Source organism: Cheilinus undulatus, linkage group 14 (genome assembly GCF_018320785.1).
Source record: "Cheilinus undulatus linkage group 14, ASM1832078v1, whole genome shotgun sequence".
Taxonomy (NCBI): domain Eukaryota; kingdom Metazoa; phylum Chordata; class Actinopteri; order Labriformes; family Labridae; genus Cheilinus; species Cheilinus undulatus.
Window position 1 is genome coordinate 28,598,237 of NC_054878.1, and position 19,136 is coordinate 28,617,372.

A 19,136-nucleotide genomic window follows, 5' to 3' on the forward strand; every position below is an offset into this window, starting at 1 on the left:
TGTGCAACTCTGGAAACAACATGAATGAGTCATAGATCACTCTCAGCAAATCACAGCTCATTCTCTTAACAAGTTGGTCCAACTTTGCACAGGTTAGATTTTGGAGGCCTTGGGTAAAGGTCATTGGGCCTCATGTTCATCCTTTTTTTTTTTTTTTTTCTACTTTCACTGTCTGGCAGTTGTTTACCTTACAAAGGCATGTAAATGCCAGGCAATATTTCTAGTTAATGTTTTGAATCTATCTGCAACATGAGTCTACAGATCTCATGCTTGGATAAAATGCTACCTTTTTAAGCACATGTGTGTATGTGTAGAATACCTGGTACAGCTGATTGGCTACATCCTGATTGACATCACACTGGGAGAAAGACAAGAGCCCCTCTGCCTGACAATAGCCCGGCAGAGTGGGAGTGGAGTGTTGAAGTGACGCAGAGTGGAGTCTGCGGGTCAGGGATAAAGTGGGTCGAGCCACACCTGGTCCTTGTCTGAAGAGCAGGTTAGCCGAGCAGAGAAAACAAAAGCCCCCACATTCAAAACTCTCTGACCGTCTACTTGTCGTTCACATGTTGCCACTTCTTTATCCAGTTTTTTGTATGCTTCAGCAGTGAAAGTAACCACTCTCTTAAATCACTTAAAGGCAAGGTTCACCATCCGCCATGGCCTTTCTGTTTGTTTTGTCCAAGTGCAATCATACAGGGAGATTCAAATGTCAAGCAGATGTGTAAGGAAACAACTGTCCTCTAAACCAACCTCACAACATCCGATGAGGACCCTGGGGTAGTGTTGAGATTAAAACACAAAGATCTTAAATGCAGCTTTGATGTGATGGAGGGTTGCTTTGTGTTGGTGTCCACCTTTGAATTATTGCACTTATTGCCGTGACAGGGATTCATCCATCCATACATCTGTCTTCTTCTGCTTTTCCAGGGTCAGTTATCATTTGGATTTTGGAGCGATGCTGCTACAATCATCATTACATTCTCCCTTCCAATGTTTTAAAGAGCAAATTATCAGATTAATACATGTTACAGATTAATAGATGTTATCAAAGTAGTATAGCCTTTTGAAAATGGCTGAAAAGAGATCTTTGAAGGATTAACCATTTCCCCCTATTTTCAACTCAATCTCAACTTTTAAAATCACATCAAGTGCAGCTGGAATTGTTCAGACCTACAGTGCCTCACCCCATTTGGATGTTTTACCCTTTAAAAAGTTTAACTTTTATGTCAAAGTGAAAACAGATTTCTACAAAGTAATTTCAATTAAATCAAAAATGTAAGGTGAAAAAAGTGACCGCATAAATATTCACCCTCTTTAAAGTAACTGACCTAATTTAACAGATTCAGCCAATTGGTGTTGGTGGTCTCATAATTAGAGAAATGAGGATCACCTGAGTGCAGTGAATGTGTCTCACATGACTGTAGTATAAAGACACCTGTGTCTCGAAGGTCCAGGGCCTGGCTAATCAGTATTCCTGCTTACCATTACACCATGAAGACTAAAGAACAATTAGAGCAACTCTGAGAAAAGGTTATTGAAAAGTATAAGTCAGAGGATGGATACAAAAAAAATTTCAAGGCACTGAAAATCCCCTTGGGTTCAGTTAAATCCACCATCAAGAAATATGGCACATGTGTAAATCTGCCTAGATCAGGCCGTCCTCACAAACTGAGGGATTGTCAGGAAGGAGACTAGTGAGAGAGACCACCAAGACACCTATGACTACTCTGAATGGGTTAAAAGCTTCAGCAGCTGAGATGGGAGAGACTGTGCATACAACAGCTGTTGTCTGGGTTTTTCAGCAGTTGTAAGAAGAAAGTCACTGTTGATGAAAGCTCACATTAAATCTCCTTTGGAGTTCACCAAAAAGCATGTGGGAGACTCTATGGTCAAGTGGAAGAAAGTTCTTTGGTCTGATGAGTCCAAATTGGTCCCTTTGGCCATCAGAAAAAACACCAAACATTGCTCATCGACACAAACACATCATCCCCAATGTGAAGCATGGCAGCATCATGCTGTGGGGATGCTTCTCAGCAGCTGGCCCTGGAAGGCTCGTAAAGGTAATGTGCTTAACATATCAAAGTCATGGAGGACACTCTTATTTAGTCGGCGACAGAAATACGACTTAGAAGATTTATTTTCCAGCAAGACAACGACTCAAAGCATATAGTGAAAGCTGCACAGAGATGGTTCAAAGGACACAAGGCAAATGCTCGCAGTGGCCAAGTCATAGCCCAGACCTCAGCCCAATAGAAGTTGTGGCTGTTCACACCCATTTCCCATGAAACCTGAGACAGCTTGAGCAGTTTTGTAAGGAAGAAAGGAAAAGCCTAATTATATTGACCATGATGGATTTATAAAATCAATAAAAGGATAAAACATCCAAGGGGGTGAACACTTTTTTGAAGCACTGTAGGTGAGTGATTTTCAGTAGATAGCTGATATGTTCATCTTATACTCATGGGCTATTATTAGCCTTCTGTGTTGTGTTTCTGGCCAGCCAGTGAAAACACTTCATTATATTCATTATATTCAGTATGAAAGCTTCCTGTTGTGAGCTTGCAAAGCAAAAAGAGTGACAAGATTCATCCAAAATGGTAAAGAGGCCCGTTGTTTCTTGTGAAATAATATTCTTCAAACACTTCATGAATGATGCTTCGGGGTGGAAAACATGACTAAAGAAGGAAGCTCCACTTTGATGAGCCTAACTTCTCCCCCAGTTTCATTCGGTCATTTAATACATGCCTGGAAACACTCGAAGGGTTTGGCATCTATACTGGCCCAGACACTTTTACACTCTCTGTCCCTCCATCTCCTCCTCTCCTTCTCGCTCTGACCCAGAAGCATTTCTTCCGCCCATGGAGACTTCTACAAAAGCTAAATAAAGAGCCACTTTTCCATCCTATGTAGGAAAGAGAAAATGGAGGAATACGAGAAGGAATGCGGCCTCAGAGTGTCATTATAATGGATAATTTAAAAGGCAGGTTCTGCATCAGAAAAGCCTTCCCCTGCTGAGGGTTTAAACATTCACGTTTGCATTGAATATAACACATACAACATAAACAGGCACGTAAGAGCAGTACTTGACTGCTCTTTACTCCTCCACTGGGAGACATCAAAGAATAAAGCGAAGGCTTCTTTAAGAGTAATGGTGATAACAAGGAACAAATCCCTCAGTGCATGCTAATAGAAAGGTGTGTGCACAATTCTTGTGTGTGTATATAAGAAATTAAACATGACATAACTCATTGATAGATTTAATTTTACACAACAAGCTATCCTAACTCGTATCCATTAGATATGGAGATGTTCAACAAGAGTATTTAAAGGTTTCCCATTTTTTTCTGACATCAGTGAATCCATTAAGAATTCGACAATCCACAATCCAGCAGAAAATCTTATCAAGACGATTGTCACTACAGTAGAAAAGAGATTTCACACTTGAAATGCGTCATTTTTTAACATCAATGGTCAAAATCTGATTGCAAGGATCATTTTTAAATTGAAACAAACAAATTTGTGGAGGGAAAATTTATTGACCCACAATACACAATCCAACAAAACCACTGTATTGTTAAAAATGTGTTATCATCTGTTCATTGTTATCTAAACGTGGATTTATTTGTCCTAACTACCACTGAAACCTTCCAGCAAGTCTTGGGCCTACCCTGGGGTCTCGTCCCAGTTGGATGCGCCCAGAAGACCTCCACATGAAGGCGTCCAGGAGGCCCTAAACCTAACCACCTCAACTGGCTCTTTTGACACAAAGGAGCAGCAGCTCTAATTTGAGCTCCATCTGGATGTCTGAGCTCCTCGCCCTATCCAGCCACCACTGGAGTCCAGCCACCCTCCAGAGGAATCTCATTTCGACCACTTGAACTCAGGATCTTGTTCTTTTCGTCATTACCCAGAGTTCATGACCATTGGTGAGGGCTGGAATGAAGACTGAGTGGTAAATTGAGAGCTTTGCCTTCTGGTTCAGCTCCCTCTTCACCACAATGATCAACGTCTGGCAATGTCTGCAGTCCACCTGTCAACCTCATGGTCCATTCTACCCTCACTCATGATCAAGACCCTGAAACCCCCGAACGCTTTGCACTCAGCAACAAATCACTTCAATGCCTGCTGGAGGTCCCAGGCAGAAGAAGCCAATGGAACCATATCATCTGCAAAAAGCAGGAATGAAATTCTGAGGTCCCCGAGCCTCCCCTCAACTGTGCCTCGAGATTCTGTCCATGAAAAATCACAGATTTGAAGGTAAAGGCATCCCTGGTGGAGGCCAACAAATTTGTGCTGTCTGTCTTCACCCCCCTGAAGACAGACAGCACATGTGGGGAGAAGAGTGTGGTACATCCAAGGGTTGAGGCTTGGAGTTGGACCTGCTGCTGGTACATCAAGGGCTGTAGTCTCTGTAGGCATCTGCCCTACCAACTGAGCTTGACTAGTGTCCCAAATGTCAGACTTTATTATGTGGCCAAAGGCAAAATCTGAACAATCTCATATGGTAAATGCAAACATGCACTTGAGATGCACATTTCTTTCCTGTTTAGTCTCTTGGATCTTCCTGTCAGAAGATGACGTCTCAGGATTTGAGCCGCACTCATGCAGCGTTCAGCAAATCTTCAACAAATACCCACCAAAGCCTTGACCATCCTTAGCTGTCCTATTAATTCCCTCCTCATGTGACATACAGCTGACAGCCGCCCCACTACAGACCGATGCCAGAAACCCCTCCACCCTCTCTCTGAAATGATCTAACATGAATGAGCTGAAAAGTAGCATCAAGATTTCTGTGGCTTTCACTGACAAGTGTGAACGTCCCTTGAGGGCTGTTTCATGGTGTAATGTGCTGCTGTGGAAGCGTGTGAGACAACTCTGCTCACCCTTTTTTCCAATGACTAAGATTACAGCTGGAGACAGTCACTGTCACTCATCGCTGATTTATAGAAAGAGGAAGAGAAGAAAAATGGAGGGAAGAGATGGATTTTAAAGTCACAGAGGAGGTAGAAGAATGATGCAATGTGAGGCGATGCAATATGATATGGTATCTTACTATACCGTTACCAAAATGCTCCCTTACTATATCGTATCATATCATACCAATCCAAGAACTTTAACTTAATATATGATACCATATCATATCGAATCGTGCCGTACCATGCAATACCATACAACCCCAGTACCGGAAGCAGTACCAGAACCAGAATCACACCATACCATACCATACCATACCAGAACCACACCATAACTTTCGAAACCATACAATACAATACCAGTACCAGAACAGGAATCATACCAGACCAAACCATACCAGAACCATACCAGAACACACCAGTGCCAGTACCAGAACAATACCCTACCAAACGTACCTTACAATACCATACCATATCATACCACACCATACCATACCAACCAGAACCAGAACAAGAGCCAGAACCATACCATACTATACCATACCATCAGTGCCAGAACCATACCAATACTAATACCAGATCTCACTATTCCATACCAAGCTATACCATACACAACCATCCATCCCACCCCATCCCATTCCATACCATACCATACCATACCAATACTAGTACCAGCACTCACCATTCCATACCATGCCATACCAGAACCATACCATAGCATACCATACCATAGCATACCATACCACACCAACCAGAACCAGAACCATACCAGAGACAACAGTGTGTTGTTTGAGAAAAAGAATGTTATATATATATATATATATATATATATATAAATTTATGTCAACAACCTTATATCTGCTACCCATCCTCTAACAAGCCTTTGATCAACTAGTACATTCTCTGTTTAACGTAACCCTTTACATATCTAAGTGCATGTTATTCTCCAAACCCAGAAGCCAGCTTACGCCTGCATAACTTTCACTGCACCACTTTGACAGGACACAGAGTCTCTATGTTTAAATATCTTGTTTTCTGGCCAAAAACTCTTTTAAATTCCACATTGATATACTCGGCAACAAGCTACGTCAAAAAAATGTGATTCCTTTACAGAAACAAATTTCACCTTCCCATGCTCAGCTGAAAAACATAATTGAAGCGATCTTTATTTTCTAGACTATGGTGGTATTATTTACAGTCCTCCATTCTGGCTCTCCTAAATTCCATGTATCACTCAGCCCTCAGATTTATTACTGGTGACAGTTACTCTACTCATTAATGCATTTAATATGAAAAAGTGCTGTAACCATCTTTTTATCTTGAACTTTGTATTACCCTATTGAGCTGTTTACCTTGTTTTTTTACTCCCAACATGCTCTCAATGTTTCCTGAAGACATGGCTCATATTGCTCAAGATCTGCATACCACACAAAAAATACTAAACAAAAGATAAGGACAAGACAAGAAGACAAAAGTTCTCAGGTTTTCAAATGGATGTGTGCAGGATTTCTAAATGCAAAATGACTGCCTTGAAAAAACACAAACAAGAGAGCACAAAAAAATGTGAGAGAATGGACTGCAGGCATTGTTTCCTTCTCTGGTTTTGTCTCTGTGACAGAAATACCAATTATTCATTGCTGGAGAACAATTTTATTCACTGCTATTGGTATGTGGTCTAATTCTTCTTGGTTGCCTTGGTGACATGCATATCAGGAAGACAACGCATCTCCCAGCCTTCTAGCCTTTTAACCGATTACTTGCCATTGAGATGGATGCTCTGGACTGTGCATTTAAAGGTTAAAACACACACAAACACACATTTAGTACATACCTGCCAACAAGAAGAAACTCCCCATACACCCCCAGTCTCCTCATGGCCATCAGGAGACCTCGGACAGTCATGCCCTCGCAGAAGCACACCACGACACGAGCTTTCGGCAGACGTTCCCGGAGTTTCCTCAAAAGGCGATCGTAGTGCTTCTCCCCCGCATTGCTGTAGATTTTGTCCGAGTGGGCGATGCATAAGCCTTCCTGAGAGGCCAGCTCTTTGAATGCCTCCATGCCACTCTCACCGTAGTTTCCTAAAAATGAAGAAGAAGTTGTTAAAAGTGAGAAATAAGTTGGGGAAACCAATGCTACCATATGATGTGTGGTTAATAATAGCGAATAAGCCTTATGGGTGTGGATAAATGATTTTCTTTGGCATTTCCACTTTTTGTGAACTTGGATAACATGCAAAGTGACAGTCAGTGTTTACATGCCCCATTAACCGCACAAACATTGACATTATGAAGCAGGAGTATTACTCTCTGCCAAACATATGCAATCATTTCTCCAATGCACAATCAATGGTTTGTTCTAGGCACACAACATCCGTCTGGTATGTAGAGTAAAGACTGAACTGATCCTCTGATAATGACTGCCACAGAGAGATTTCTGGCTACTGATTGCAATCAAAGCCAAAAGCAGGGGTGAAGATCCTTGTTTTGACCGTACAAGCACCAACTCAATCAAAAGCCTCCAGTAAGCTGCTGGAGTCTAAATCTTCTATTTTCTTTCAGGCTGCGGCAGCGGCCTCAACTAATGTGTCACAGTCGGGATTGTTGGTAAAGCCTGCAGCTCTTTAGCATGAGAGCTGGATTACACAGACAATCCAATCATTCGTGCATGCTTGAACATGTCTGTGTGAGTGTGAGCACGTGTTGGTTTGAGTGTGCATGTTAAAGGGAAGTTAACAGCATTTCTCTGTAAACATATGAAGCATTTTTTGTGCATTTTCTTTAGAGCGGTCCACTTCCTAAGGGCCTACGTTCCAGTCTTCCCTTAAATTGATGGATCAAGGCGTATCCACCAACTTCACCAGGGTTTGAGTTATATGTATGAACATATGCACATATTGCACCACTTTTAATCTTTCTATAAGTAGATCTTTTTTAACCCTCCTGTTGTCCTCAGGTCAAAATGACATGTTTGTTATTTTTTCCTTGGTTGACCCCATACATTAGAAAAAGTGAAGTGTTGCCTTTATTAATATCTCCATGTAAGCTGTACAAAAAATGTACTACTTTTATCTTGAAATGTGAAATGAAACAGGTGAAATCACAGAGATGGTTTCATACCACGAAAATGTGAGAATGCTTTTGTTCGTCTTCGCCAGTGGAGTGCACTGCCTGTGACTGGCCCTGACCTAGACAGGTGGTGCTATAGATGAGGGCACAGCCAGACCTTCATTATTGGAATATAACAATACTGCCACACTCTCACTGTGGCTACTCAGAGGTTATAGGGCACTCCAGATGACTGTACCCAGAATTAAGCGATAGTCCCAAATACTACCGTAGATGGGGCAAGTAAGAGAAAGAGTGTCAGTCCACCAAAGGAGGACCGACACTCAGTTTTCACTGAATAAACGCAGTCTTCCTGCCATGGGAAGAGGAAAGTCTCATTCATTCACACAAATTGGGATGTGTGACAATTTTTTTCTTCAAGCAAAATAGAATTGGTGTTTAAAAATCTAATCAAACGGCTTTATTTTGGGGGTTAGGTGTAGACCTGTCCCCGACTCTATCCACTGTCTTCCTCTATGAATAAAAAGCCAAAATTATATCTTTGAAAAAAAATAATGAATTGTGTTTGACTGTTGATGTTGACTATATTAAAGCAAGAGTACCTGGATGCAGCTGAGGACCTCAACTTCACACTGGAAGTCGAACAAGCTCCACCATATCTCATCTTACAATAATGGAAATCACTTGAATTGAAAGTCTTCTTCGTTGTTTTCTTCGTGCGTCTCTGCCATGTTGGCAGAGGCAGGGCTGCTTGGTAATGCAATACAAGTAGACAAGGAATATGCAAGTTTTTGTAATAAAAAACTCAAAGGATCACATGGAATTGATTGAAATGAATCCTTTTTACTCAATGATTCATATTATTGAAGAACTGATAGTGAGAGCTGAAGCAGAATCCGCTTTCTTGTATTTTCTCCATTAAATGAGAAGATTTACTCCATCATTCGGTTTTAGAAGACGAGATACGGCAGCGCTCGTCCAATTTCTACGAAGTGTCGAAGTTGAGGTCCTTGGCTCACCAGTATCCAGGTCTCTCACTCTTAAAAGGATGGAAAACTTATGACCAAAAATACATTGGCAAAAGTAATCCAGGTCCAAGCACATGAGATGGTTTGAAAAATGTAAAAGGCCTTTAATCTATAGGGCAAGAAACATCAAAAGTATACCAACACATACAGGCTTTCGTCTTCTTTGGAGGTTTCCTAGCAAAACACTGCCCACAATGGAAATGCCAGGAACATACCCGAGCAGAAATTACTGCTTAATTTGTCCATTATTTTTATGCCTTATTTTGTGTTTTAAGTGATTTATTAACTGCTGAAATAAGTCCTGGTTGTTAATAAGACAGTATTGTTTTGTGTCATAAATTCTAAATACATATTTTCATTGCTTTACATTACCTTTGTACTGATATAAAAATATAATTAATCTTCCTCTTTCACAATTTCATTTCATATGAGTATTGAAGGAGCGTTATGCCATTCAAGAGCATACAGTATAAGCACATGAAAAGGAACAGAATAAGATACACAGGTCCAAGGTTTAAAAAAGAACAATAAGTACAGCTACATTATTATAACTAGACTGTGAATACTTGATTACAAAGAGCATAAGGAGCTAGACAAGCTGCTACGTTGTCTAATTAAAAAGATAAAAATAATGATTAAAAGTGTTCCTGTTGTCAGATATATTTCTGGGGGCCCATTCTATCCCATGCCAGCCCTGGATACATCCCTGGAGCTGATGAAAAATGGCCCCTTTTAGAGCGAGAGAAACAACCACTGAAACAGGCATCACAGTAATACATTTACTCAGGCTCACAATGAGCCCATTTGTGTCTTTTCCAATAGTCCTTTGATGATATTTTTCAGTTGCCTCATTTCATTCTCCAACTGCTAAATGGAAATAATGATATCCAATTATTTCACCCTTTCCATCCAAGCTGCAGACAGGTGGGTGGTGGTGCCATTAGTTGACAGCCCGTTTGACAATGACCACAGAGAGAAACAGCTATGAGTATTCCTATGAGACTGATGAGAATCAAAACAGGTAATTTATGCATTTTCACAGCCTTAGCTGTTGCTACGGGAACAGAGAGCATTTATAACTTGTCTGAGGTGGTGGAGAGGAGAAAACTCATGAGCTTAAGCCAGTCGTGATAACAAACATTCATGTGATTCAATAAGACAAATAATGCGGGGGCTTATATTAACTCATGCACCTATCACTGGTGAAAAGATTTCCAATCAAGGAGAAACAAGGCTAATTTTGGTTAAACCTTCAACATGTGTGCTTTGAACTATTTTTGGAAAGTATCCCTCTCTTATCACTCACTGCTGCCTTTTGGGTGAGCAATGTTGTCCGCAATCAGCTCCATCCGTCCCCTGACTTGTCTTTCATTACTCTTAAATTATAACTGGACTCCCAGAGGATCCTCCCGCAGGTTTATTGAAGGTCAGACAGCTGACGCCACCTAGTTCTACCTCCAGATACTACAGCTCCCAAACTCCCTCTCTTCATCTATCTGATAAAAGCTTCTGTCCTGCACCCGACTATAATAGACTTTCCAAAGATGTTTTACACTCCCTGAGAGTCCGTGGCTCCTTATTGAAAGTGGTGGGCGGGGCTTTGGGTAATGTAGTCTGTCAGTCATAATTTGAGTGCACTTCATTGACTGTGTTTAGCAGAAACCTTAATGAAGAGTTACAGAAAGAATTAACTTCAGGAATATAAATGCTTTCCCTAAAAGGGTTTTGGATTGTCCTTCCCTCCATGTGCACATACTTACATCCACCTGTCAATTCTTGTGAATGAGATATCTCGAGAATGCTTTGATGAATTTTAATCAAACTTTCATCAAACGTCTACTCTGACTCAGTGGTGAAGTAGTTAAATTTTGGAGGTCAAACGTCGAGCTCATTGGGTTTAATTTTCACCTGTTGCTTCTAAACTAAATATTTAAACAACTCTTTGACGGGTTATCTCCAAAGTTTGCACATATATCCACTATGGCTCTATTCACACCGCATTAGGGACCTCAGGTAAATTATAATATTCGCACAGGACATCTGTAAAAAAGGCAAATAACCTACCATATTTCAGATCAAACATGTAATCCTAATCCCATGTGAATCAGCATCTATGTCATAGAGGGTGGTAAATGTGTTATTTAAAGAGCTGTGCAGCTTTTTATGATCCAAAAATAAAAAAGAGAGACAGCTTAGGACACTTTCAACAAGGTTTGATTAATTTGGGTTATTAGAAGTGCTTTGCTTTCAGTTAATTCAAGCTTATATTCAAAATAGCTTTATTTAACATATCCACCTCCTTTTTGTTTAAACTCTACTGTCCAAATGTTCTTGCCCACTGCGCTTCAGCTTTTTCTCCTTTTACACGTGCCTGATCTTATATTGGTATTATTTAGCCATACATTTCATGCTTAACACAATTTACAATTCAATGTGTGTCGCTCAACATTCAGTAATTAGTCTTCAACAGCTGATGAGGGTGCAGAGGGCTGTTTTTGATGCGTAAAAATCAAAAACTATGAGTGAAGACTAATATCCACAGCATGAACAGCATGAAAACGGTTAAAAACGATAGAAGTTTATGTTTAACACGAGTTGTCTCACTTACTCAGAGAATGCATCGCATCAAACACTGACATCAAACATTATCAGAGGTAATTCTAACCCCCTGTGAATTATGATTCAAGGGTTGACTTATTAGATCTTGTGTGTCATATGTTAAAGGTTAAGGTCATTTGGTCACAGTGTAATAATTCATGATAAATAATTCATCCATACCGGCTTCTTCAGCGGTCAAAACTGTTTACCTTCCGGGCAGAACACCTGCCTGGACAAAGATTGGTCCACTAGCGCTCATTAGCTCCGACACTTTCTGGCACAGTACTAGATTAGTTTGCATTCAACTTGAAGGACAGGGACTATTTTGTGTCAATAGGTAACTTTAATTTCTGAGCAGACAGAAATTACATGTGGAGTCCTCCAAAGCTCTATTCTGGAGCTTCTTCTGTTTAACATTGACATGCTTCCACTTACCACAACTATGCAGATGACACATAGCTCTACATTTCAATGTCTACAGGTGGCCATGGCCTCGTACAAGCACTGAGTAAATGCAATGGACAAATTAATGAGGGAATGTGCTATAATTTTCTTCAGTTAAAAAGAGAAAAAGAGAGGTAGTTGTTAAATTCAGCATGCCGCTCCAGTCATCACAGTCGAAAACCACTGACCAGGCCAGAAAGCTGGGCGTTGTCATGGACTCAGACTCAAACAAATAGACTTGCCTTGCCTCAGTCTAATGTTCCATCCTTGCTTGTCATGAACATATTTCAAGAACATTATTCAAAGAATGCTTTGAGGGATATTCTTCTTACTGTGCACAGATGCCCACTTTGACTCAAGGATTAACTGGTTGAAGGTCATTTGGCTTCTTCTTTGCTTTTAAAGTTTCTCAGAATTACACTACCACAGAAATCACCACAGCCTACCCACTTACTTTTACACTCTGGGAATTACACACCTTGTGGCTGCACATAACCACACTTAATGTCTTTACGCTGTGCTGTGCTATCCAGCTGAAAACTAGCAAAAGAGTTTCCAAAAGAAAAGTGGGCACACTGTGATATGAACATTAACAATGCTGGAGTTTCTGTCATATCAGACATCATTGCCTCTCATTACTCTCACTTACCCAAGGATTTAGTTCAGTATGTCCACATGAAAATCACCCAGGAGTTTCCAGCTGGTTAGGGAATGAAAACCATTACTGATATGTCTTTATGGCCAATAGAGCAGATCATTTCTGTATAGTTACTTTTAATACCTGAAAACACCTCAGTGGGTAAGATGTCAGACAAGTAACACCACCCTGCATGGCAAAGGCTCTTTATTAGCGGTATATCTGACTGATATATGAAAGAATGATTTTAAAAACTCTACTTACACATGTACAGGGCAAAATCAGCAAAGGGATAATAAGCTTTGTCTACAGGGCAAACAGAAAGTTCCTGACTTTAGCTTTAACTCAATTTCAGCTTGCCCCTCTCCCCTACTACTAAGCCCCACTCCTATGTATGGCAAATTCACATCTAGCTGTAGGATGTCCCAATTCTTGTTGGAGTAGAGGGGTAGGATCAGCTGCTAGGGGCACATGGCCCTTTAAACAGAGAATTTCCAAGAGCTGAGTTGCTCAAGTGTCAAAATAAGTGTACAGATGTAAGTAGTTTCTTCATAATAAGAATAAAAAATTATAACGCCATACACTGTAAAAAAAAAAAAAAAAAACCTTGAATAGTTGAGCGAACAAATTCTGAATTATTGTGTGCACTCTTGCTAACCTAACTAAACTTAGCACAAAAAATAAGGCAATTTGTGTTTGGTGGATTATTTCTTTCTCGTCACAATGCTTTTTGGCAATACATCTAATTGGAAAGCCTGTTTATTCCACTTTAAATGGTGCCACATTTGTGCAGAACATGCATTTGTGGGATGAGCAGCAGAGCTGAGTATGTGGGTTGCACCCACTAGTGGACAGTAAGAAAGTTCATTTACTAAGGTCCAGTTTTTGAGTAAATGTACTTTACTTGAGTAATTTTTTGGGAGACTTTTTACTCACTACATTTGACAGGCAAATATGGTACTTTTTACTCCACTACATTTAGACACTCTCGTTACTCACAATTTTTTCTCTGATGTCAGCTGATGACCTTTTGTCCACATTCTGATTAACGAGATGATAAACTGTGCTCATGTGGTCTGTCTACTTGTCCAGAGCTTAGAGCAAACACAGAACAAACGACTCTGACGAGGTAGTTCAATGCTAATGATGGCCATGGTAGAGCAAACCGAGAATTTCTCACCTGATAAAGTCACAAATAGAAAGCTGATGATCTATGAATCTTTAGTTTAAAAACAAGAATCTAATGTTTAAATAAATGATCAAACCAGCAGGACAAAAGTTAGTTTGTCAAAGTAACAAGGCAACATCATGTTACAGTATGATGTGTTAAACTGAGTCAGTGTTCTGGCAATATTTAGGATGTTGAATCAGCATAATTCTTTTCAGCCTTTTAATAATTATACAATTTAGTTGGAGTTCGCTGCTCACTGAGAGGATTTTGTACTTTCATCAGGTTATGCTGCCACCTGTGAGAAGTCCACTTAATTGCTAAACCAGCCATTAACAAAACCTAACATAACAAAATGTACAGCGATGTGGTCTTTGTAAAATGCATTTTGAGATTTTTTCAAACACCACTTTCAATACTGAAGTATTTTTTTTAAAGCAAGCACTCCCATACTTTGATTGAACTACTTTCACCTATACTGGAGTAAAATGTGACTAGGAGTATCTATACTTTGACTCAAGTGGTTGTGCCCATGAAAATGTGTCATATCTCCTCTGCCAATGCCAAATAAATTAGATTATTCAGCTGTTGATATTGACTCTCCATTCCCCTTGGGGGTGGCATCTCCCTCATCATCATTGGAAGCAATCTCAATGAAGAGCAATATCAAGATGAGATTCTGCAACCAGTGGCAATCCCATATGTTCACAGTCTGGGACCAAACTCCAAGATGACACCACTCGCCCCACAGAACAGGGTTTACCAGAGACTACCTACAGAAAATGGGAGTGGAGAGGATGGGACGGCCTGCCAGCAGCCCTGAAATCTCCCTGTTTTAGTTTAGTTGACAAAATGAAAACTATGGAAGCCCATTTCCGCCACTTAAAAAAGAAAATGGTAAGGGATGAGAGAGTGAGGGGGGGGATTACATTAATCATAGTAAGGTAGATAGGGCATACTTTGTTGTTGTGCACATATCAAATTGCTTGCAGTTTTGATGGCAACACTGTTGACATGTTTTAGGACTACACTCAGAAATGAAACACTTTAATTAGACTTTCTAGTTTTGATTAATAAACAGGTAAGCATATCTCTCACAGTTGAGCAAGCTAAACTGAAGGCAATTTGTGTCAGCCGATGTTATTCAGGGATTTAACACCAAAGCACTCCAAACTTTCCATTTTAGCTTGGAAGTGACTCCCTCCACCTACTTCAGAATGACAGGCTATTACATGTGGGTCTTCAGCCCCAGTATAATCCATTTGAATTTGCAGATGTGACATGACAACATATGTAAAGGTTCAAGAGGTGATCACTTAAGCGAGGCTGGGTGCTATAATAAGAATAAAAGCAGCAAGGAGGGGGGAAAAGGGCAGTACATATCACCTATTGTTTATGCCGTATACCCTCTACTTAGAGCCCATGCCAAAGTGCACACAAAACAGCCGCGTGATGCATAGGATGTGTGGGAGGCTGATGCTTTCAGTAATGTCCACATAACACTCAACTCCAGACAACTGCATAAAAACCCTAATGGAGATTTATTACACAACAACCTGCTGCAAAAACCCTGGCAGTCAGAGAGCAGGGAAGTAGTCCCAGCAGACATGGGACTACTTTTCTTTGACATCACATCATTAAAAAGAGACATTTGTTGGACTTAAGCGTTAAGATTCCAAAACACCCTTTTAGATTGTTTGTGCTCGTTTCGTTTGGGTTTTTTCATACTGAAATTTGCAGGTTGCACAGAACATCTCTGCTTAAAGACAAGTCTAGAACCATGTAGATGTTTATATATGGGCATTATGGATACTGGTGGAGCCATGGGTGATAAAACAGCACAATGAGAGGTGACAAACAGACATTATGGCTCGTGCACATGATGGAGGTGTTCCAGGTACATAGGTGAGTGAAGGGGTCTCACCCTCAGTGTGCACCGCAGACACGTAGGTCCAGTTGTAGCGCTTAACGATGTCCAGCATGGCCCGGGCCTGCAGGGTGTCAGAGGGCACCACCCTCAGGAAGTACTTGAACAGAGTTTTGTCGCTCAGGTCGATGCTGGTAGCTGAGTAGGCGATCTGTGGGATGTTAAAGAGCTGCAGCAGGTTCTGCACCTGGATGGCCACAGAGCTGGATCCGGGTCCGATGACTCCAGCGATAGGTTTCTTAGACGGTGGAGGCTGGTGGGACGGGGTTCCGTCAATGCACCACTTGGACCCGTCTTTATCATCCCTGATTGAGATGAGGGAGTCCCGGATAAACTCGATGCTCTGCTCCAGAGCCACAGACGAGTGCCAGCAGGAGTCCCGGATCTCACAACCTAGGCTGATGTTAGGGAGCAGATTAGGGTCCGCGTTGATCCGGTCCAAGGTGTGAAACATGGCCTCCACCCTCTGGATGCCGTACTGCTCGCGGACGTCCCCGCACTTTCGCTCTGCCACCTTCTCCGCGGACGGTTGGTGGTGCACGGAGAAAAGCGCGCCGATGATCACGTCTCCGTCCATGCGGGCCACGGAGCGGGACGCGGCGCGTGGAACAGCCGCCCTCTCGTACAAGGCGCTGCTGTGGGAGAGCACGAGGACGCGGAAGAAGAAGGTGGGGAGACACAGGAGAGCGAAGATACCCATCTTTACGCGTGCCATGTTGTGCCACATCGCTTGAGCCGTGCCAACTGCGCGGGCATGGGCATACTATCTGTTGTGTGTCAGTACATCCATGCTTATCCCAGCGACCATGGTGTGTGAGTACGAGACCCGGGGCACATCCGCGTGCACCTGAAGAATGGCACAGAAACGAGAGCAGATGTGCTTTAGGTTTATGTAGGAAGAGTTGACTTTAACACGCATGCTCATTTGCATCAACGCCCTGATCTACATTCCTACAGCTAGCAGCAGTCCGCACACTCTTTTCTACCACTGAGCTGCCTTTGAGCAAGGCACTAGCCCACACCTGTCTGACCAGTGAGCTCTATATGGTGATTGTACAGGTGGTCAGCTCTGCATGGAGCAATCTTGTACTCTAAAACCGCCATAAACAATCATTTTGATCACAAACAGAGGCTATAAGAGGCTGGATGTACTGATCTTCTTTGAGAACACGAGCAGATTTCAGCACCATGGACAGCGCGCTTTCCAAACACATCACAAGGACGTGTTTGGGAATGTTTCCTGGTCTCATTCTCTTCTCACTCATATATTATTTCCCCTTTCAGTCAGCGATTCTTTCATTAAAGCACAGAAACTACAATACCTCCATCGTCGTCCCTCATAGGAATTCTACATAAAGATGACACCCGAGGCTGCGTATGCCTTAAATGCACCATGTAGCCTATTGTCTGCCTCTTATCTGTCATGCAACATGAAGTACATTGGTTAAAACCTGATTATAACCATAATAGTAATTATACATTTCATACACGAACTGATTCAGCATGTCACACTTGCATGAATGGTCTGTTTCAGCACCCTGCAACACCATTTATAAATCTGTTCTGTCCTTTTCTTCACGTCAATCCACGTTTAAAGCTGTGCCCAATGCATCAAAACTTACCTGAATCCTTGAGACATGTCGCGTGCCTTTGTCCGTCTTCTGTGGCGCGTGGTCCTCGGCTGAATCACTTGAGTCTCTCTCTCTCTCTCTCGCTCTCTCTCCCCCCTCTTTCTCTCTCTCACTCCACTAGAGTCGTGAACATGTAGATCCCTCTCATCGCCTTTAATACAATAGGCCAAAAATGTTAAATAATGACCTTTAAGACAGAATGAGCTTAAATGAAGGGAAATGGTATCGACATTTTCTGTCAGGTTGAATAAAACATCATGGAGAATTACACTAAAGGAGCGTTCGCGTCCGGTATCTGTGCAGGATAGATGTACCTCATTTATATGATTGTTTCATGCATGATATTTTATTCACAATCAGGCTTGCATGCAATGTTGATTTATAAAGGTTATTACAAAGTCTATCAACAGTCAAGTTTTCACCGAATGCTTGATAAGACAGCTCACTGCAACCCAATGGTTTTTGTTCAGTCATGTTTGATTGCCAACGATAAAGTATGATAGGTGTTCACACATTGAGTTGAGGCTCATGGCTCTCAAAGACATGAAAAACCCCATTCCAGTTGATGGTTTCAGCACCTTGGACAGCGATCAGTTTGCATCGCGCCATCTAGCGTTTGATTGGAGGTCGCAAATGTGATTTCAATCATCAGGTCAGCAAGTCCAATCATAGATCTCAATTACCTGCTGACAGAGGCTTCATCTGCTTCTGCAGCCTGATAGTATCATCAGTGCAGTAGGGTACTGGTCTGTAATACGTGTCCTATTTACTCCTAACACCCTGCATGTTCATATGAGGACATTACATTTTGGCTTCCCCACTACATTGAGATATTTGTCCAGAATTTCTATAGAAGTATAAGTAATTGGGATATTTTGGGAATTTACTTGGAAATTTCAAGTATTTGCATGAAAATTTGGGGGGAATTTGATTTGTCATTTTTCGGGCATTTTCATGGGAATTTGTTCAGATGTTGGGGAATTAAATTTAAATTCAAATTCAAATTCAGTTGGGGGTGGGTGGGGAGGCTTTCCTTTTGTCATTTAATAGAATTCTCAGGGCATTGGTTCAGATTTTTGGATGAATCTCCTTTATTGTCACTGAATTTGGGAAATGTAGATTTTGGGGAATTCAATAGTGAAAATTAAGGCTGAATTTCCTTGGGTTTTCTTGCATGAGGACTTTCCAGTATGTCATGTTAATTTTGTGGCTGTGTTTGAATATTTCAGAGAGTTTAATTGGATTTCCATTTAATTTTGTTTACATGTTTGGGGTAATTTTTTTTTTAGATTGTCTGATAATTTTACCTATGAGTGTTATCTGAATAGTTTTACGTATTAGAATTATAACCCCCTTGGTCTTTTTTAATGCAGCAGAAATCACAGCAATTTTGTACACATTATTTTCCAACTTTTTCACATCCTCTCCAAGGAGAAGTGTTTCCTGCAGTATAGCTATGTCCACTTGATTTCTTGCCATCAAGTCTAAGCAGGCTCTTCTTTACATGGACTATTAAGACCCTGTACATTGCAACAAAATGTTTAAACTAACCATAGCATTTTGTCCTCCTTAAAAACTGAAATTACTCTCATCTGTAACAAATTAGGTAACAGACCCACTCTTACTCCCAAGCTCAGCACCCTTCATCCCTGGTGCAAAAGGTACAAAACCCCAGGCAAACACCAGCAGACCCTCCCGCCAACCCCCCAAATCCAGTCCCAA

General features: G+C 41.3%; 1 protein-coding gene across 3 annotated transcripts in view; it reads right to left on the minus strand.

The window, feature by feature from the left end:
• grm1a (glutamate receptor, metabotropic 1a) overlaps positions 1 to 17,498 on the minus strand; it is a 55,841-nt gene extending 38,343 nt beyond the window's left edge. For all 3 annotated transcript variants that reach the window (XM_041804712.1, XM_041804711.1, XM_041804713.1), the window contains exons 1-3: positions 17,406 to 17,498; positions 15,781 to 16,630; positions 6,745 to 6,994 (exon numbers count right to left, since the gene is read on the minus strand). In XM_041804712.1, the coding sequence (XP_041660646.1) occupies positions 6,745 to 6,994; positions 15,781 to 16,510 (980 nt within the window). In that variant the 5' untranslated portion in view covers positions 16,511 to 16,630; positions 17,406 to 17,498. The remainder of the gene's footprint in view (positions 1 to 6,744; positions 6,995 to 15,780; positions 16,631 to 17,405) is intronic.
• Positions 17,499 to 19,136: the final 1,638 nt, after the last annotated feature.